The sequence below is a fragment of the Neoarius graeffei genome, chromosome 28 (genome assembly GCF_027579695.1).
Source record: "Neoarius graeffei isolate fNeoGra1 chromosome 28, fNeoGra1.pri, whole genome shotgun sequence".
Lineage (NCBI taxonomy): Eukaryota > Metazoa > Chordata > Actinopteri > Siluriformes > Ariidae > Neoarius > Neoarius graeffei.
Genome location: NC_083596.1, coordinates 48,269,175 through 48,287,985, shown reverse-complemented (window position 1 = coordinate 48,287,985; position 18,811 = coordinate 48,269,175). Strand labels below are relative to the sequence as shown.

General features: G+C 42.5%; 1 protein-coding gene across 3 annotated transcripts in view; it reads right to left on the bottom strand.

Moving 5' to 3' along the window:
* Positions 1-13,688, bottom strand: part of ltbp3 (latent transforming growth factor beta binding protein 3) — an 82,155-nt gene extending 68,467 nt beyond the window's left edge. For all 3 annotated transcript variants that reach the window (XM_060913006.1, XM_060913008.1, XM_060913007.1), the window contains exon 1: positions 13,201-13,688. In XM_060913006.1, the coding sequence (XP_060768989.1) occupies positions 13,201-13,444 (244 nt within the window). In that variant the 5' untranslated portion in view covers positions 13,445-13,688. The remainder of the gene's footprint in view (positions 1-13,200) is intronic.
* Between the last annotated feature and the right edge of the window lie 5,123 nt (positions 13,689-18,811).

Genomic DNA, 18,811 nt, shown 5'->3' with positions numbered 1-18,811 from the left:
TTCAGTATAAATACAAAATAAAAGTCAATAATACAGGCTCCGAGTGATGCAAAAGAAAAGTGAGCTCATGTATGCAGAAGAGGGCGGATAGCGCTTTTCTTCGTGTGTGTTAGAGGATGTTTGTTTGTAGCTACTGTATTATGATAACACCATAGGTAGTGGATGGGAACTGGCAAGACCATATGGGAGAAAATGCGGGAGATAATATGACAAAAAAAGAAACAAAAAAAACAATAATTTAAAGCTAGACGGCCTTTCGATTTCATAAAATCGGTGAAATTTAGTTCACTCTGAAATGTGGTCATTGTGATATATGTTTATTTCTGTAATATCTCACAAAGTATCAGGCCATTCTGTGGCTGGGAAGTTATTTAATTTGAGGGGATTAAAGCAAATAATGTGCGTGAAAGCAGACACGCAGTCACACAGTCAAGCAGACAGAGGAAGTCCGTGTGTGTGTGCATTCGCAGGTTTACCTTTGAGCGTGCACTGACAGTTCCATCATTCTGTTGCTATACGAACAGCTGATCACACCGAGGTGCTCGCTGAGCGCCGATATTTATTAGTTTGGTCCTGCGTTTCCTTTCCTTCGTATATAACATAACGTCTTTTCTTCTCACTTTCTTTCCGTTACTGTAGTCGCTCTTTCATGTTTCATTCGCACACTCACGTCCTCCATTTTTCTCTCCTGTTTCAAATTTGTATCCCACAATGCCTTGCGCGAACAGGGAAAGCCCACCACGTGATGTGATGCATGACGTAATATCTTGTATTGGGTCATGGTGAAGCAGGAAAAGATAGTGGAGAATTTAGGGCCATGTGGCCTTAAATTCATTAATTGCTCTGTTAAAAAAGATAATAAAATTGGAAGTCTGTGATTTGAATTCAGTAGCTTTAAGTCACGAAACAAAAATAATTTGGTGTCGGGGAAAATTCTTTTTATGACCTACGCTTGAAAAATCTGAAAGGCAGTCTAGCTTTAAAATGCTCTTAAACAAATAAAAGACTGTGAAAAACTGTGTTTGATGATACTCGATACGACAAAAATAAATGAACGGTAATAAAATTAACAAATCAATAAAGACATAAGAAATTAATTAAATAAATAAAAATATTGTGAATGTTACTCTGATATCGAATACTAAGACTGGCTGATATGAGAAAAACTTCACCTTAACGATATTTCTCCGATGCGCAATATATGTGTGATGATATTTTGCAATATTTTGCGAACATATAGAGAAGAATAAAATCCACTTGTAAATCTCAACAAATGGGCCGTTTTATAATTTTAAAGTATAAGTACAACATTTAAAATTCACATCAGCTGTTTCTAGTCAGTTTGAATCCAAAATAATTAATTTAATCCAAAAAACATCACAAAATCCAGGATATTTATCACAATATATCAGAGAGCTCTTAATATTGATCCCGTCACTTTCTCTGTTTTACAATTTTAAACCCAGAAATTGAAAATGAAACTCAGGACAGTGCGTTTTCCCGTAGACAAACGCAACAATTTTGCAAATAAAGAATAATTAATACACGATGGACCTCATGAAGCTCTTAGGCTAATAAAGTGAGCGTGGTGTGTCAGCGCTGCGTTCCTAAGTGTGAGAGAACTAATGCACTCAGCGTGTGAGAAATGACAGCGAGGATTCGAAAGAGCTTTTCTCGTGTTTAGTTACGGTGAGTCAACGTCTGGTAATGGCAGCTGGGCGGCAGCCTCGCTATTCCAGACCTCCGGACCAGGATCGGGCCTCGATTTGGGGGCCGGGGAGGGGGAGGGGGAAGAGTTTCAGATTCTGTACAGTCATATTATTTCAGTCGTTAAGGGGTGTAATGATTGATTAATACTTTGATTTTCTCAATACAGCCATTGGAAATTCTTCAAATTTCAAGGGTATTGACCTTCATTTCATCTCATTATCTCTAGCCGCTTTATCCTGTTCTACAGGGTCGCAGGCAAGCAGGAGCCTATCCCAGCTGACTACGGGCGAAAGGCGGGGTACACCCTGGACAAGTCGCCAGGTCATCACAGGGCTGACACATAGACACAGACAACCATTCACACTCACATTCACACCTACGGTCAATTTAGAGTCACCAGTTAACCTAACCTGCATGTCTTTGGACTGTGGGGGAAACCGGAGCACCCGGAGGAAACCCACGCAGACACGGGGAGAACATGCAAACTCTGCACAGAAAGGCCCTCGCCGGCCATGGGGCTCGAACCCGGACCTTCTTGCTGTGAGGCGACAGCGCTAACCACTACACCACCGTGCCGCCCATGGTATTGATCTTATCAGAAGTAAAATAATAATGATGATAAGAATAATAATGATAATAAATCATCCAAAAACTTTCGTATAATTTGAGTTTCTCTCATAATGATGTTTGTTCCAAAGCTTGAATTGAATCGCTTCGTCAAATCCCTGTTCAGTGTGTTGTATATTCAGTCGAATTGTTCGTAATTCACACACAAAAAAAATCGCTTTGGAATTGAATAAAAAAAACAATGACTCATGAATCAAATCAAGTCACTGTCGCCACAAAGATTCGCATCCATAGCGCAAATGGAGTGCACTAAAACGTTTTTCAAAAAGGATTCGTCTGGCTTCCTTGCATGGCTCAAGCTTACAGTTTAACTGGTCGAATTTTTTTTCCAAGTAATTTAAGAATAAATAAACTTCACTCCTGTGTGCCAAGCATCGCAACGTTAAAGTAGCACTTTACCAAGATGGTGTCGATACAATTTCGTGCTATTTGACCACCGGATTAACAACCTCAAACATGGAAGCTGGAACTCCCAAAAAAAGAAAAGAGACCAAGTCCTTCCAGATCAGATTGCTGTCAGATAGAGGTCATGGAGAGAACCTGGACCGTCTCCAGATATCACGGTGAGAATGATGATGGCTTATTCAGACCACGGCAACATCAAACGCACCATGCAAAGCACAATGGAAGATTTTAACGTAGTGTATAATCTGTTGCACAGATGACTGGAAGTTAACCCCTTAAACTCCACACTTACATTCCTCACACTCAGAGTGACACACCTTTACCATTCATTTTTGACTTATTTACAGTAGTGACTGAATCATATGCTTTAAAGGGGAAAATAGAGCAATAAACAGATACACTAAGGGTTTTATGATATTTTTTTCCAGTGTTTATGCTCCTGTCTTAATACTTTAGAATATATATATATATATATATATATATATATATATATATATATATATATATATATATATATATATATACACAGAGTCCTGGGTAAAAGTCTTAGGCACATGTAAAGAAATGCTGTCGACCAAAAATGGCTTAAAAATAATAAAATTAAATGTTTCAACATTAAAAAAATACTATGAACAGTAATCAGTGAGCCATAATAAATGAAACAAAGTCAGTATTTGGTGTGAGACGACCCTTTGCTTTAGTCTCAGGTCCAGTGAGTGCAGTTTTACGCGGAAATGAGTTGTAGGTTTTACTGAGCATCTTACAGAACCAGCCACAGTTCTTCTGGACACTTTGACTGTCACACTTGCGTCTTCATTTTGCACCAAATCCCAGCAGCCTTCATTATGTTTTCTTTCTTAATCTGAAAAGTGCTCTCTTATGTATGTAATATGCTGCTCGGACATATTACAAACGTTTTTTTTCTGTAACATTTAATTTTGTGCTGGAAAACAAATGTTTGGAACTCTAAAATGTTTTTGGAATGTTTTGACTTGATAACATATAAAAATCATAAAATAGAACTCTATAACAAAATTTGTATGAAAAAAATAGGGGGCTAATACTTTTGCACAGTACTGTATCTAACATTAGCTAACGTTTTAAAGTTAATACTATAGCTATAGCATTGGCCTCTTTGTTATTTTTTTTTATTGATTTGAATAATAATCATTTGTGTTTCAAAGATTGCTATAACTTTAACTAACTAACTAACTAGCACAATGTTGTAGCTAAAATTTGTTAGCTGGCTAGGTAGACCACCAAGAACCCTGCCTATTTAACCACACTATAAAAGGCTCGACACCGTTTATGGACAGCATTTACGTTCCCGTCAATGTTTATAAACTTAACGCGACAACTAACATTTGTCTCATAGCTAACTTTTTACTGATTAGAATAAAAATTGTACTTCTGTTTCACAGATTGCCAGTCCAGCTGTTCAAAGTAACTGACTAGCGTAATATAATCTGACAGGCAACATTTATTTAAAATTAGCTGGCTAGCCACGCTAGCTCGACAGAACCCTGTTCAAACATGTTGAAAATAATCTAGGCAAGACTTCTGGACAGCACTGATACACCCAAACAAATTGTTTTCAAGTTAATGCTACAGCAAACGTTTGTTTCTTTGCTAACTTTTTACTGATTCAAATAACAGAATTCGAAGATTGCGAAAAGTCATTCCAGTTGATAGCTAGACCGAAATATCTAGCATCATGTGATGTGATCTGGTCGCCAGCATTTACAACATAACATAGCTGGCGTGTTAGCTAGCGACCACACTGACTTATAAACTTATAAAACAAATTGTGTTTCAAGTTAACACTATAGCTTTAACACATTTGTCTTTGTCCTGACTATATATAACTTGCTAGCTAAAGTTTGTTAATCGGTCAGCTATGCTAGCTTGCGCTTTGTTACAAGAGCTAGCTCAATATCTCTAGCCGCTTTATCCTTCTACAGGGTCGCAGGCAAGCTGGAGCCTATCCCAGCTGACTACGGGCGAAAGGCGGGGTACACCCTGGACAAGTCGCCAGGTCATCACAGGGCTGACACATAGACACAGACAACCATTCACACTCACATTCACACCTACGGTCAATTTAGAGTCACCAGTTAACCTAACCTGCATGTCTTTGGACTGTGGGGGAAACCGGAGCACCCAGAGGAAACCCACGCGGACACGGGGAGAACATGCAAACTCCGCACAGAAAGGCCCTCGCCGGCCACGGGGCTCGAACCCAGGACCTTCTTGCTGTGAGGCGACAGCGCTAACCACTACACCACCGTGCCGCCCAGCTCAATATTTATCCACATTTTAAAAAGCTAGGCAGCCAGTTTTGGACTGTGTTTACACTCCCTGCTTTATATTTATTAATAATTTATTTGTAATACTACAGCGATGGTTTCTCTCACGGTTAAAGTTTCTGTTCTGATGAACACCAAAAATGGTTATCATGGATAAATTGAGCTAACTCATCTAAGAGGCACTGTATGTACAAACTAGCTTTTTTTTTTTTAGCTAACTGGCTAATTATGTTATCCTGCATTTTGTCACATGATTTAAGTCGATTTAATCATGTTTTTAAAAGCCAGGCAGCGTTTCTGAACTGTTTGTGGTCTTGAGATAGTTTGTGTATGCAGTCTTCTTCTGTCGCTAACATAATAGCTAAACTTATAGCTAACAGTACAGCTAACAACTAACATTTCCTTTACTGTTTTGATTAATATTTGTGTTTCATAGACTACCAAAGGTCACTCTAATGGACAAGTATAACTAGCTAACAGAACATGAACTGTAACATGCTAGCTCATGTTAGTTAGCTAGCTAGCTAGTTGTAGCTAGCTAGGTTCGTCCACAATGTGCGTAAAACGAGGCAGCGTTTCTGAACAGTGTCTTTGCTCCTGATAGAGATATGTTTCAAAATTTTCAACTAACATCACGGCTACCTTTTGTCTCCGAGCTACACGTTTTCTTTTCTGGTTTAATTAGCAGGAAGATTTTTCCCCTGTGTGTGTGTGTGTGTGTGTGTGTCCTGGCCTTTCATGTCCATAAATGTAGCTTTCCCTTGACCATTAATCAGCTTCCTCTTTTATTTTTGCCACATTGGTTTATTTTGGGCTCCGTTCACATTTAAATCCGTGTGTGTGTGTGTGTGCATGTGTGTGTGTGTGAGTGAGTGAGACACAGAAAAAGTATTCCAAAATAACCCTGTGTGAGAGCACAAACCAAAATCACACACACACACACACACACACACACACACACACACACACACACACACACACACACACACACACACAATCGTTTTGCCCCATTTGTCCCAGACATTCTTGGTTTTAAATAACAAATTACCTTGGATACGTATTAGCTCGGACATGAACTTTCTCCCGACGCAGATATAAACAGAAGAATTACTCTATTACTCCAGAGTGGAAACTGTTTCTAGAGAATGGGAGATGGAGATAAATGTTTAAGGGAGAAAACGAGTGCGCCTGCCGCATGTGTGTGTGTGTTAAAGACTATAGACCCTGCTGGGTAGACTCTATGGCACCACGCCTCACCACGAGCACAATGAGATACAGTGCAGAAAGAGTCACAATATGGAGAAAGCATTAAAGACGAAACGAGCGCGAGAGAGAAACGACCAAACGACAGACTCTATTATTATCCTTCTTAATCTTTTACATCTTTTTTTCTCATCTGAAATTTTTATAAGTCTGGCACTAAAAGCCAGCATCCATTTAGTGCCTCACATCAACGTCCACAAGGAGCCGACGTTTAGGCCTGGGAGTGAAATCCTGTCCATCTGGACGTACTCGAACCCCAAAAAACAATCAAACCCGGCGTAATTGTAGTGCTTGATAGAGAGTGGAACGAATCCGCGCTGCTGAAACTCCTAAAGCGGCGCTGTGGCTGAGAAGGAAAAACGCTGGGGAAAATAAAAATCCCCAAAAAAGCATTTTCCCTACAAAACTCCAAAGCCAGACCAGATGGGCTTCTGCAGCAGGCATATAAGGTCACGCTAAGCTGGCAAGCGTAATCCTCATTTATCCGTCCAATTTGAAGTTATTCTAACTCCGACTTTTATTACTCACTCAAAACATCTCACTTGGACCTTATTCACTCAGACGTCAAACACCTTCTGTGTGTTTATGTGCTCCTCATAAAACTTGGATATATGTGACTGTGGAAGTTGGAATTATGACCTGGAAATGAAACTGAAAAAAAATGTTTTTTTTTATAACACAAAGACGAGACTGTCAAGAAAGAAAAGAAGATCATTAACCAAAAGTACAAACCATAGATTTAAAGGAAAATTTGTTGCTTAGTACCGGATTATCGTTATTCCTGTGGGAAGTTAGTAGCTGTGTGTCACTCTGATGTCACACTGTTATTGTTATTATTAGCACAGTTACAATTAACAATTATTCACCGAAGGCTAAGTGAGTATCGGTGAATAATAACCGACATGAAGTCGAGGTTATTATTTAACAGTTCTCATCTCATTATCTCTAGCCGCTTTATCCTTCTACAGGGTCGCAGGCAAGCTGGAGCCTATCCCAGCTGACTACGGGCGAAAGGCGGGGTACACCCTGGACAAGTCGCCAGGTCATCACAGGGCTGACACATAGACACAGACAACCATTCACACTCACATTCACACCTACGGTCAATTTAGAGTCACCAGTTAACCTAACCTGCATGTCTTTGGACTGTGGGGGAAACCGGAGCACCCGGAGGAAACCCACGCGGACACGGGGAGAACATGCAAACTCCACACAGAAAGGCCCTCGCCGGCCCCGGGGCTCGAACCCAGGACCTTCTTGTTGTGAGGCGACAGCGCTAACCACTACACCACCGTGCCACCTTATTTAACAGTTATTCCACAAAATCAAGTCGTACGTGAGCTGATAGCCGATGAGTTGCATAGCACTGAGTTTCTTCCTGCTTTAGACGAAACATCAGACAAAATCATTTCTACTTAGAATGTAAACAAACTGGTGAAATGACAGGAGCAATTTGTGAAAAATGCGATGATAATAATAATTCTTGAAAAAAAATACGTTATTACCATGAAATAATTTTATTCCATATTTTGTTGCTTTCTTTTTATTTTTTAGGGTTTTGTTTTTGAGTAGTTTTTATTTCGTCCTCAGTTGATTCAGCAACACGTGCCGCCATTTTTTTCTCTACTCATGGTAAATGAGCTGATATCCTAGTAGTAGAGTAGCCAATCAGAGCGCACGATTCCTCATATCCAGTGAATGTGGATAGAATATTTAAATAATGTTGGCTGGCGTTGAGTGGTATATCAGATATATTCCATTCAGCTAGCATGATATTGAACAAGTCGAAGGCGTGTAGCTGAATGGAATATTCTGTATCTGATAGACCATGAAAAAAGCCAGCCAATATTATTATCTCATCTCATTATCTGTAGCCGCTTTATCCTGTTCTACAGGGTCGCAGGCAAGCTGGAGCCTATCCCAGCTGACTACGGGCGAAAGGCGGGGTACACCCTGGACAAGTCGCCAGGTCATCACAGGGCTGACACATACGTAGACACAGACAACCATTCACACTCACATTCACACCTACGCTCAATTTAGAGTCACCAGTTAACCTAACCTGCATGTCTTTGGACTGTGGGGGAAACCGGAGCACCCGGAGGAAACCCACGCGGACACGGGGAGAACATGCAAACTCCGCACAGAAAGGCCCTCGCCGGCCACGGGGCTCGAGCCCGGACCTTCTTGCTGTGAGGCAACAGCGCTAACTACTACACCACCGTGCGACCCCTATATTATTATTATTATTATTATTATAATACATACACACTCTTCATATCAGCATTCTTGAAGGCCAGTGCTAGCTTACTCACGACTCGGTGCTGTGAGCACGGCAGTCTAATTACCTTCCAGCTGGTGTAGTGTTAGCAAAGGCCAATGCTAGCGCAGTCAAGCCAAATATTATTATTATATTATTATTATTATGGAAGTTTTATGTCTCCAACATGTGACGTAATTTTGTCTTGACAATGTGCAATATTGTAACAATATTGCATGCTCATGGCCCTGTGATGACCTGGCGACTTGTCCAGGGTGTACCACGCCTCTCGCCCATAGTCAGCTGGGATAGGCTCCAGCTTGCCTGCGACCCTGTAGGACAGGATAAGCGGCTAGAGATAATGGATGGATGGAATTTTTTTTAAACTTCAAAAGCAGCATGTAAATGTAATAAAGTCGCAGCGCAAATTTATCACTTATCTACGCCGAGTCACATAAAATACTTCGTTTTGAAATCGATAAAATAAATCACATCTCCGCCTTCCCTTTGAATAGTTTCAGACCAAACTTCGTAGCGTCTTTAGTGCTTTCTTTTAGGAACAGCATTTTCTTTCATCATTTGTAATTCTTCCTCACGTACGGTGACGAAGCGATCGGCCGCCATTTTGCCGAGTCGCTCGAGGTGATTATCGATAAATAGTCCGAATCTCTCGATCAATCAGTGCTCGCGATTTCCTAAAATCACCTGCGTATTTATACTAATGTTGTTTAACAGGAGAAAAACTTTCAACGATCTCAAATATAACCGATCCTCAGGGTTTTACTGAGATAAAACGAAAAAATTCCAGAACAGAACCAGTGGAGATCTTGGTGCACATTGTGGACTCAACATCCCAGAATGCTATACGATGCTGAGTCTCAGGCTAGTTAGCAACTGATGAGATGTTGAGCGTGATGATGGTTGACGATTAGCATGAAACTGTCGGCTGAAGAACTAAAGCTCTGCCACACTGCATTACCTCTTTAAGAAGAGAGCAACCACAGGGTTTCATTTCTGCTACAAATGCGCTGAAACGTAGCCAGCGTAAATGCTCCTGGAAAGAGAAACGCAGTGGCCGCTTTCTCAGATTCAGCTAAAATATCATTCCTGTCCTCCAGTTGTTGCTGTACATGATACTGTACATGATTCCACCTCGAAACCACCTGAAGACCTCCACTGACTAGATGTAGATTTGTACCTCAGAGCTTCTGCTGTAGAAACTTACAAGTGACTTGATGGAGATTATGAAAGTGTGTGTGTATGTGTGTGTGGGGGGGGGGGAGTGTATCAAGTACTCTCAGGTTGTTGTTGCAGGACATGTTTCGTTTACATCATCTTCACGACCATACTTCTCGCTGTGCCGTGAGTTTGGCGTCCTCCTACTGGTGGATTTATAAAAGTCTTTTCGCAGCAAAAAATTTCCCAAAATAGTCACTATCATATTTTTCACGATGCTCTCACCACCACAACTACAGCGCTCCAGTGCTATGAAGGTCTTATACATCAGTAACCATAACAACCCCTTCTGCAGAGTAGGAGCAGGAAGTAACCTGACAACTTGAACCGATCATGCGGCACCGAGACCCAACAGCTTCCGCACATAACGCTGATGGTCCGGATGGTCAGTCGAAGCAAACACCACACCGTCGTTTCCCAGAGGACTTGAAGGTCTTTGATCTCTGGACCGCTCTTGGCATTGAAAACAACCTCACATTACGTGTTTTAGGTCCACTGATCTCAACACATGACCAAAGAATTGCTTCACGATGTGCAAATTTTGTCTACCACAGAAAAAACTGGTGGAAAATCATACAACGTATGTTTCGGTTGGCTGAAGATGTTCTTGTGCTGTTTTTCAGCAGGTTATAAACCGCTACAATGCTCATGCTATATGCTACGATGTTTGTCACTGAGAATGACTGACTACGCAAAAAAAGTATCCGCACAGTTGTGGTCCCTTTCCTGCAAAGCGCTGCTCATGATATGAAAAGAAAAAATATTTATATCGTGGCCATGTGTTATTAGTTCTTTCCAACGATATCTATTCATTCAGTCGTATTACTAATTCATGGCTACTGGTATATTTTACTAATTTGTGGCTTTGTTTTAATAATTTGTTCCCTTGTTTTAGTTTAATCGTGCCCAGGTTTTAATAATTCTTTCCTAAGATATCTATTTGTTCCCACATTTTAATAATTCATGGCCATGTTTTACTAATTCTTGGCTATGTTTTAATAATTCGTGGCTAGGTCTTAATTCATGGCTACGTTTTAATAATTTGTGGCTATATTTTACTAATTCGTGGCTAGGTTTTATGAATTCATGGCTACGTTTTAATAATTTGTGGCTATGTTTTAATAATTCGTGCTTATGTTTTAATAATTCATGGACATCTTTTACTAATTCTTGGCTACATTTCAATAATTCATGGCTACATTTTTCTTATTCGTGGCCATGTTTTACTAATCTGTGGCTGTTTCAATAATTCATGGCTATGTTTCAATAAATCATGGCTACGTTTTAATAATTTGTGGCTATATTTTACTAATTCGTGGCTAGGTTTCATGAATTCATGGCTACGTTTTAATAATTCGTGCTTATGTTTTAATAATTCATGGACATCTTTTACTAATTCTTGGCTACATTTCAATAATTTGTGGCTACATTTTTCTTATTCGTGGCCATGTTTTACTAATCTGTAGCTGTTTTAATAATTCGTGGCTATGTTTTACTAATTCATGACCATGTTTTACTAATTCATGGCTATGTTTTAATAATTCATGGCTACATTTTACTAATTCGTGGCCATGTTTTACGAATTTGTGGCTATGTTTCAATAATTCATGGCTACGTTTTATTAATTTGGTAGCTACATTTTACTAATTCGTGGCTACGTTTTAATAATTTGTGGCTACGTTTCAGTAATTTGTGACTATGTTTTACTAATTTGTAGCTATGTTTTTATAATTCATGGCTGGATTTTACTAATTTGCGGCTATATTTTAATCATTCGTTCCCTTGCTTTAGTTAAACTGCAGGTTGGCCTAGTGGTTAGCGTGTCTGACTCTTGATCAGGAGGCTGTGAGTTTTACTCATGGTTGGGTCATACCAAAGACCGTCATAAAAATGGTACCTACTGCCGTCTGGCAAGGCACGCTGCAATACAGATGCGAGTGGGGAGTCAAACTCTCTCGGTTACCAGAGGACCCGCCCCCCACTGTAACCCAAGCTATGTAATAGGTGGCTACGGAAACGGGGATCTGCGCCACATGGCATGGGAAGGACTTTGATTTGATTGTTACCTCTGCCAAAGAGGGTATGTTTTCAGTAGCGCTTGTTTGTTTGTCTGTTAGCAACATTACGGAAAAAGTAATGAACGGATTGCTCTGAAATTTTTTCCAGAGGTGTGACTGGGCACAAGTAACAATCCATTAAATTTTGGCGGTGATCCGGATCACCTTCTGGATCCTGGATTTTTTTAAAGGTTTCTTGGCGGAGGTCTGCGCTCTCCGAGTGCTTTTCTAGTTTTAGTTAAATCCTGACTTCATTTTAGTAATTATTTTCCGTGATATCTATTCGTTCCCTCATTTTAACAATTCGTAGCTACGTTTTACTCGTTCCCAAATTGTAGCCGTGTTGGCTCTGTACTCTCCACACCATCCGATGTAGATGTTTTGTGGTGTAAGGGTGGGCTGCGACAGCCCGCGACGAGCTGGAGACACAACAATTGCGATAAAACATGCGAATTAGCGACAATTTTCACTTGGAATCACACTGAATTGATATTCGCATATTTTACCGCAACTGTTGTGTCTCCAACTAGTTGCAGGCTGTCGCAGCCCGGCTTTCCCTTGGTGGGCAGGGAAGTAGGGGAAGCCTCATGGAAACTGACTCGAGAAGGGTTCGCGACAGCTCTGCGACACCAGCGACGCATTTGCGGCTATTTTCGTGCGGCTATTCTGTCGCACGAATTTTTTGAACATGGTCAAAATTTCAGCGACGAAATTGAGAAGCCCTTTAATAAGAGCGATACATGAAGAAAGAGCAGGGGCGCAGATACGTTTTTTGAACTGGGGGGGACAAAAAACTGGGGGGGGGACAAAGCTGCCAGCAAACCAACCCCGATATGCCTGTCAAACTTGTTGTGGGTTACTATAGCAACCAAGCTCGAGCTCACAACCTGTGCAGTCTGCGCAGCTCAACCAACCGAATATCAGTCTTTGTTTTGTTTTATGTGAGTTGTTGCAACTATGTATGTACTGCTGTGCACCTCAATAAACCGAATGGTAATTAGTCTTTTGATTTTTCCGTGAGGTTTGCCTTATGCAAAGAAAGACAGCATAGACGTTTTTTCCTCCCTATAAGTGGGGGGGACCGAACGAAGTGAATTTAAATCTGGGTGGGACGAGTCCCACCCTCTATCTGCGCCCATGAGAAAGAGTTGTCCACTGCTGCAGGGAGAAGATGACCTGTTGGGCACAGGTAAATCAGGCTAATGAAGCAACCAATCAGCGTGTGTTAGTGTGTAAGTGTGACGTCAGAAGTATACAGAGTTCCTATTTGTGACGCGTGCAAGCGGCGTCCGGTCTGCAGCACGTGAAGGAGGCGCGCGGGTGCGGATGGACCTACCGACTCTGAAGCCGTGTCCGGTGAGCGTGTCGGCGGCCTGCCCGTTCTCCCCGATCAGCGTCGTGTTGTCGCCCTGCTCGCACGTGTCGCGGCACTGGCCGTTGCGCTCGCACGTGCGCTTGCAGATGAGCGGCGCGATGACCACCTTGAAGCGCTCGCGCGCGGATATGCGCTCCACGCCGGCCGCCGGCCTCCGGAGCGCGAGACAGGCCAGGAGCAGCAGCGGAAGCGTCACCGGGCGCATGCTGGCATCTCGCGCGCGCGCTCGGCTCGTTAAGAGTGCGGACGGGAAAAGAAAACAAAAACACTTGGCTCCTTCTCTTATAGCAACATGAGGGAGGTCAAATAAACCGGAGCGCGCGAGACATCCTGAAGTCCAACCCAAAAGCTGGTGGTCGGGAAACAGAGCAGAACCGCGCGCGCCCTTCCTCACTGGACTGCTGTTCCAGCTGTGTGTGAGTGAGTGAGTGAGTGTGAGTGCATCCGAAAGTCTCGGGGAAAGTTAGCTGCAGGAGGAGGAGGAGGAGGAGAGGAGGAGACCAATCCGGTGCAGGCCGTTCTGGCTCGACCCAACAACCAGTGATGTGCAATTTTTTTTTTTTTTTACTGAGTCGATTCATCTAGACGCGTACAGTAAAAGGAATCGAATCTTTTATTCATTGATATTCACTGGAGTTACACTACCGTTCAAAAGTTTGGGGTCACTTTGAAATTTCCTTATTTTTGAAAGAAAAGCACTGTTCTTTTCAATGAAGATCACTTTAAACTAATCAGAAATACACTCTAGAAGGTCCGGGTTCGAGCCCCGTGGCCGGCGAGGGCCTTTCTGTGCGGAGTTTGCATGTTCTCCCCGTGTCCGCGTGGGTTTCCTCCGGGTCCTCCGGTTTCCCACACAGTCCAAAGACATGCAGGTTAGGTTAACTGGTGACTCTAAATTGACCGTAGGTGTGAATGTGAGTGTGAATGGTTGTCTGTGTCTATGTGTCAGCCCTGTGATGACCTGGCGACTTGTCCAGGGTGTACCCCGCCTTTCGCCCGTAGTCAGCTGGGATAGGATCCAGCTCGCCTGCGACCCTGTAGAAGGATAAAGTGGCTAGAGATAATGAATGAGATGAGATCTCTATAGGTGTATAGAGGCCCATTTCCAGCAACTCTCACTCCAGTGTTCTAATGGTACAATGTGTTTGCTCATTGCCTCAGAAGGCTAATGGATGATTAGAAAACCCTTGTACAATCATGTTAGCACAGCTGAAAACAGTTGAGCTCTTTAGAGAAGCTATAAAACTGACCTTCCTTTGAGCAGATTGAGTTTCTGGAGCATCACATTTGTGGGGTCGATTAAATGCTCAAAATGGCCAGAAAAATGTCTCGACTATATTTTCTATTCATTTTACAACTTATGGTGGTAAATAAAAGTGTGACTTTTCATGGAAAACACAAAATTGTCTGGGTGACCCCAAACTTTTGAACGGTAGTGTACATGATTGATGAAACATGCGTATAACCTGGTGGGGCAATGTTGAGCGCCGTCTCCTCACAGCAAGAAGGTTGTGGGTTCAAATCTCGCAGCTGAATAGGAGTTTGCGTGTTCCATGCTAACCAGTATCTCAGTGGGCTGCGACAAATTGCGAACGTTATATCATTCGCGAGAGAGTTTCAAAAGTGTCTTGAAACATTCGCGGGGCTTCTCAATTTCGTCGCTGAAATTTTTTACATGTTCAAAAAATTCACGCGACAAAATTCCTCTCAGAATAGCCGCAAATGCGTCGCTGGTGTCGCAGCGCCGTCACAAACCCTTCTCAAGTCAGTTTCTGTGAGACAGGAAGTGCGAGTGTATCTCACTGGGCTGCGACAGCCTGCAACTAGTTGGAGACACAACAATTGCGGTAAAATATGCGAATATCAAGTCAGTGCGATTCCAAGTGAAAATTGTCGCTAATTCGCATATTTTACCACAATTGTTGTGTCTCCAACTAGTCACAGGCTGTCGCAGCCCAGTGAGATACTGGCTTTACACCACTGTGTTTGAGTGGCGCAGTGGCCTTCCAGCAAGAAGGTTCTAGGTTCGAGCTCAGCAGCTGGCGAGGGCCTTTCTGTGTGGAGTTTGCATGTTCTCCCCGTGTCTGCGTGGGTTTCTTCTGGGTGCTCCGGTTTCCAGTTCAAAGATTAGGTTAATATGGGACGGCTTTGGGCTGAGGTGCCCTTGAGCGAGCCACCTAACTCCCAACTGCTCTGGGTATGTGTGTGCGCTCATTGCTCACGTGTGTGTGTTCACTGCTTCCAATGGGTTAAATGAAGAGAGGAATTTCACAAGCGTGTGACGAATACAGTTCTTCTTCTTCTTCTCTCTGTGCCTGTGTAGGTTTCCTCCCACAGTCCAAAGACATGCAGGTTACTCTCGATTGGCCACAGGTGTGAATGTGAATCTGAGAGGCTGTGTGTGTGTGTGTGTGTGTGTGTGTGTGTGTGTGTCCTGCCTCTCAGCCTTGGCTCCAGCTCAATGGATAAACAGAACATAAAATGGATGAATGAATCTGACATTGAATTGAAAATCACACTTAATTCAGTGCGACTGACCGTTTCTGTTCGTCCCAGAATTTGATCCAGTTTCAAAACAACATCCGAACGCAGAACCACAAGTGACTCGTCCTCGACGCAAGAATTCTAGGATTCTATTTGATGACAGATTAATTGCAGAGAGTTACAGTTACATGCGAGATCAGTTTTGTCAAGTCAAGTTTATTTGTATAGCGCTTTTAACAATAGACATTGTTGCAAAACAGCTTTACAGGATTTGAACGATTTAAAACATGAGCTAATTTTATCCCTAATCTATCCCAAATAAGTAAGCCTGTGGCGACGGTGGCAAGGAAAAACTCCCTCAGACGACATGAGGAAGAAACCTCGAGAGGAACCAGACTCAAAAGGGAACCCATCCTCATTTGGGCAACAACAGACAGCCTGACTATAATATTAACAGTTTTAACATGGGCGGCACGGTGGTGTAGTGGTTAGCGCTGTCGCCTCACAGCAAGAAGGTCCTGGGTTCGAGCCCTGGGGCCGGCGAGGGCCTTTCTGTGTGGAGTTTGCATGTTCTCCCCGTGTCCGCGTGGGTTTCCTCCGGGTGCTCCGGTTTCCCCCACAGTCCAAAGACATGCAGGTTAGGTTAACTGGTGACTCTAAATTGACCGTAGGTGTGAATGTGAGTGTGAATGGTTGTCTGTGTCTATGTGTCAGCCCTGTGATGACCTGGCGACTTGTCCAGGGTGTACCCCGCCTCTCGCCCGTAGTCAGCTGGGATAGGCTCCAGCTTGCCTGCAACCCTGTAGAAGGATAAAGCGGCTAGAGATGATGAGATGAGATGAGATGAGTTTTAACATGAAGTCAGTTTCGTTGATGTTATAAACTCTTCATTGATGGAAACTTGAGTGCAAAACTGTTCATGACAACTGCAGTCCTGAAGTTAGCAAGTCAACTGTAGTCCTCAGCCATAAAAGCATTACTGTAAGTGTCCAGAGCGTCTTCCAAGTGTAACTTTCGACTGTTCATATGGGGCCGCCCTCCACAGGAGCGATGCGATGAGACTCCAACCAGACATTTTGTGGCTTTGGACCAATCCCATCATTGATTCAACGATTAAATGATTACGTGACACGTGAACACTTTTCCCTGCGTTAACCGCGTGCTAAGCTAACTAGCCTGTTGACGTAGTGATGAAGTGATGGAGGGAATAATGACACATTGTGATGATGGTGTGTTTCAAATCACATTCTCACACATTCTGCCGGCGGCACGGTGGTGTAGTGGTTAGCGCTGTCGCCTCACAGCAAGAAGGTCCTGGGTTCGAGCCCCGGGGCCGGCGAGGGCCTTTCTGTGCGGAGTTTGCATGTTCTCCCTGTGTCCGTGTGGGTTTCCTCCGGGTGCTCCGGTTTCCCCCACAGTCCAAAGACATGCAGGTTAGGTTAACTGGTGACTCTAAATTGAGCGTAGGTGTGAATGTGAGTGTGAATGGTTGTCTGTGTCTATGTGTCAGCCCTGTGATGACCTGGCGACTTGTCCAGGGTGTACCCCGCCTTTCGCCCGTAGTCAGCTGGGATAGGCTCCAGCTTGCCTGCGACCCTGTAGAAGGATAACGCGGCTAGAGATAATGAGATGAGACACATTCTGCCAGAAAAATGCTAGCATATACACAGTAGTAGCGTACATATTGTTAATTAATTAATTCATGATGTTATTTTAGTCATTTTTAAACTCTTCTAATAATTGAAGACTTTCCTTTTTTTTTTCCTCCTTCCCTGTCCTGGCACTTCAGCTCTGAGTTCACTTTTACCACCGAGTCTTTTTGAAAGTGATCCAGTGGAGTCGAATCAGTTCAAAAAGAAGAATCGGTTCAGTTCACGTGCTGCACATCACCAGCAGGAGCAGCAGTGCTTTGTTGTTTTCTTGCCCAAATTTGAAAAGCCCAAACATATCAGCATTTCAAATGTTATATTTAATTTCTTTCGTTCTTTCATCATTTCATTATAATTATTCTCTTCTAATTCGAATTAGGCCTCATTTTCTATCAAATTTCCTTCAGAAATGAAAGGGTTACTGTCCTGAGGACATTAAAACAGAGTTATGCAATTAGGGTTAGGGTTAGATTTGTTTGTTTGTTTGTTGTCTCTAGGCTGAGAAGAATTTAAAGCTGCTCACTCATTGGTTCGGACTTCGCTGCCCGGACAGAACGCCATGGCAGTGTATGTTTATGTCGGAAGTGACAGATTCATTAATTAACCAATCAGATTTTGAGTTATAGTGGGAGGGACCAAAATTTTTTATCACCCTCGGCCTTCTTGAAGGCCAGCGCGAGCTTAACCGTGAATCGAGACCAAGTAGCACAGGCTAATGACTGAGAAGCTAAGATTTCTGTCTCCAGATTCTTCTCCTACGCACATGTCATAATTTCATTTGAATAAAGTTTTTTTTTAACTTCCTCAAATCTCTCTATTGTAAAATATGTTAATTTATTGTAATCACTGAGCTCTGTATAAAATCTGGAGAGCTCATGGGCTCGTCAGAGTGAAGCCATCTGGCCGCCATCTTACCACTCGCATCGCGTGGCTTTGGTTTGTGCGTTAAACCGTCATATCTGAACGAGTTTGCCCCCAGAAAAGTATCTCCTGACCTTTTTTCCCCCTCCTTTCTTTTTTTACCTCCTCTTATTTTCTCACCTTCACTCCCCCTATTCCTTCCATATCTTTATAGCGCTCCCCTTCACTGTTATTGTTTTTTTTTTTCCTTTTCCAGTCCAGTCTTTGATCACTTTTTTGAACGGCTCTTTTACTAGAGCGGCGGCTACAATTATCGAAACCTTAAAGATCTTTTGGCCGTTGCAAAAGTAGAAAAGACTTTCAATACGTAAATTGTGCATGAATAATTACTCAAACTTCCACTGGAAAAAAAATGAGTTGATTGCTGATTATTTAGCATATCAGATCATGTGACATTGTTCCACAATTATCGACATCCAGATGATTATTTATAAAAAATAACCAGTATGTGGTATTAAGTTAACAAAACAGTTTTTATTTAAAATTTGTTTTACTAGGGGCAGCATGGTGGTGTGGTG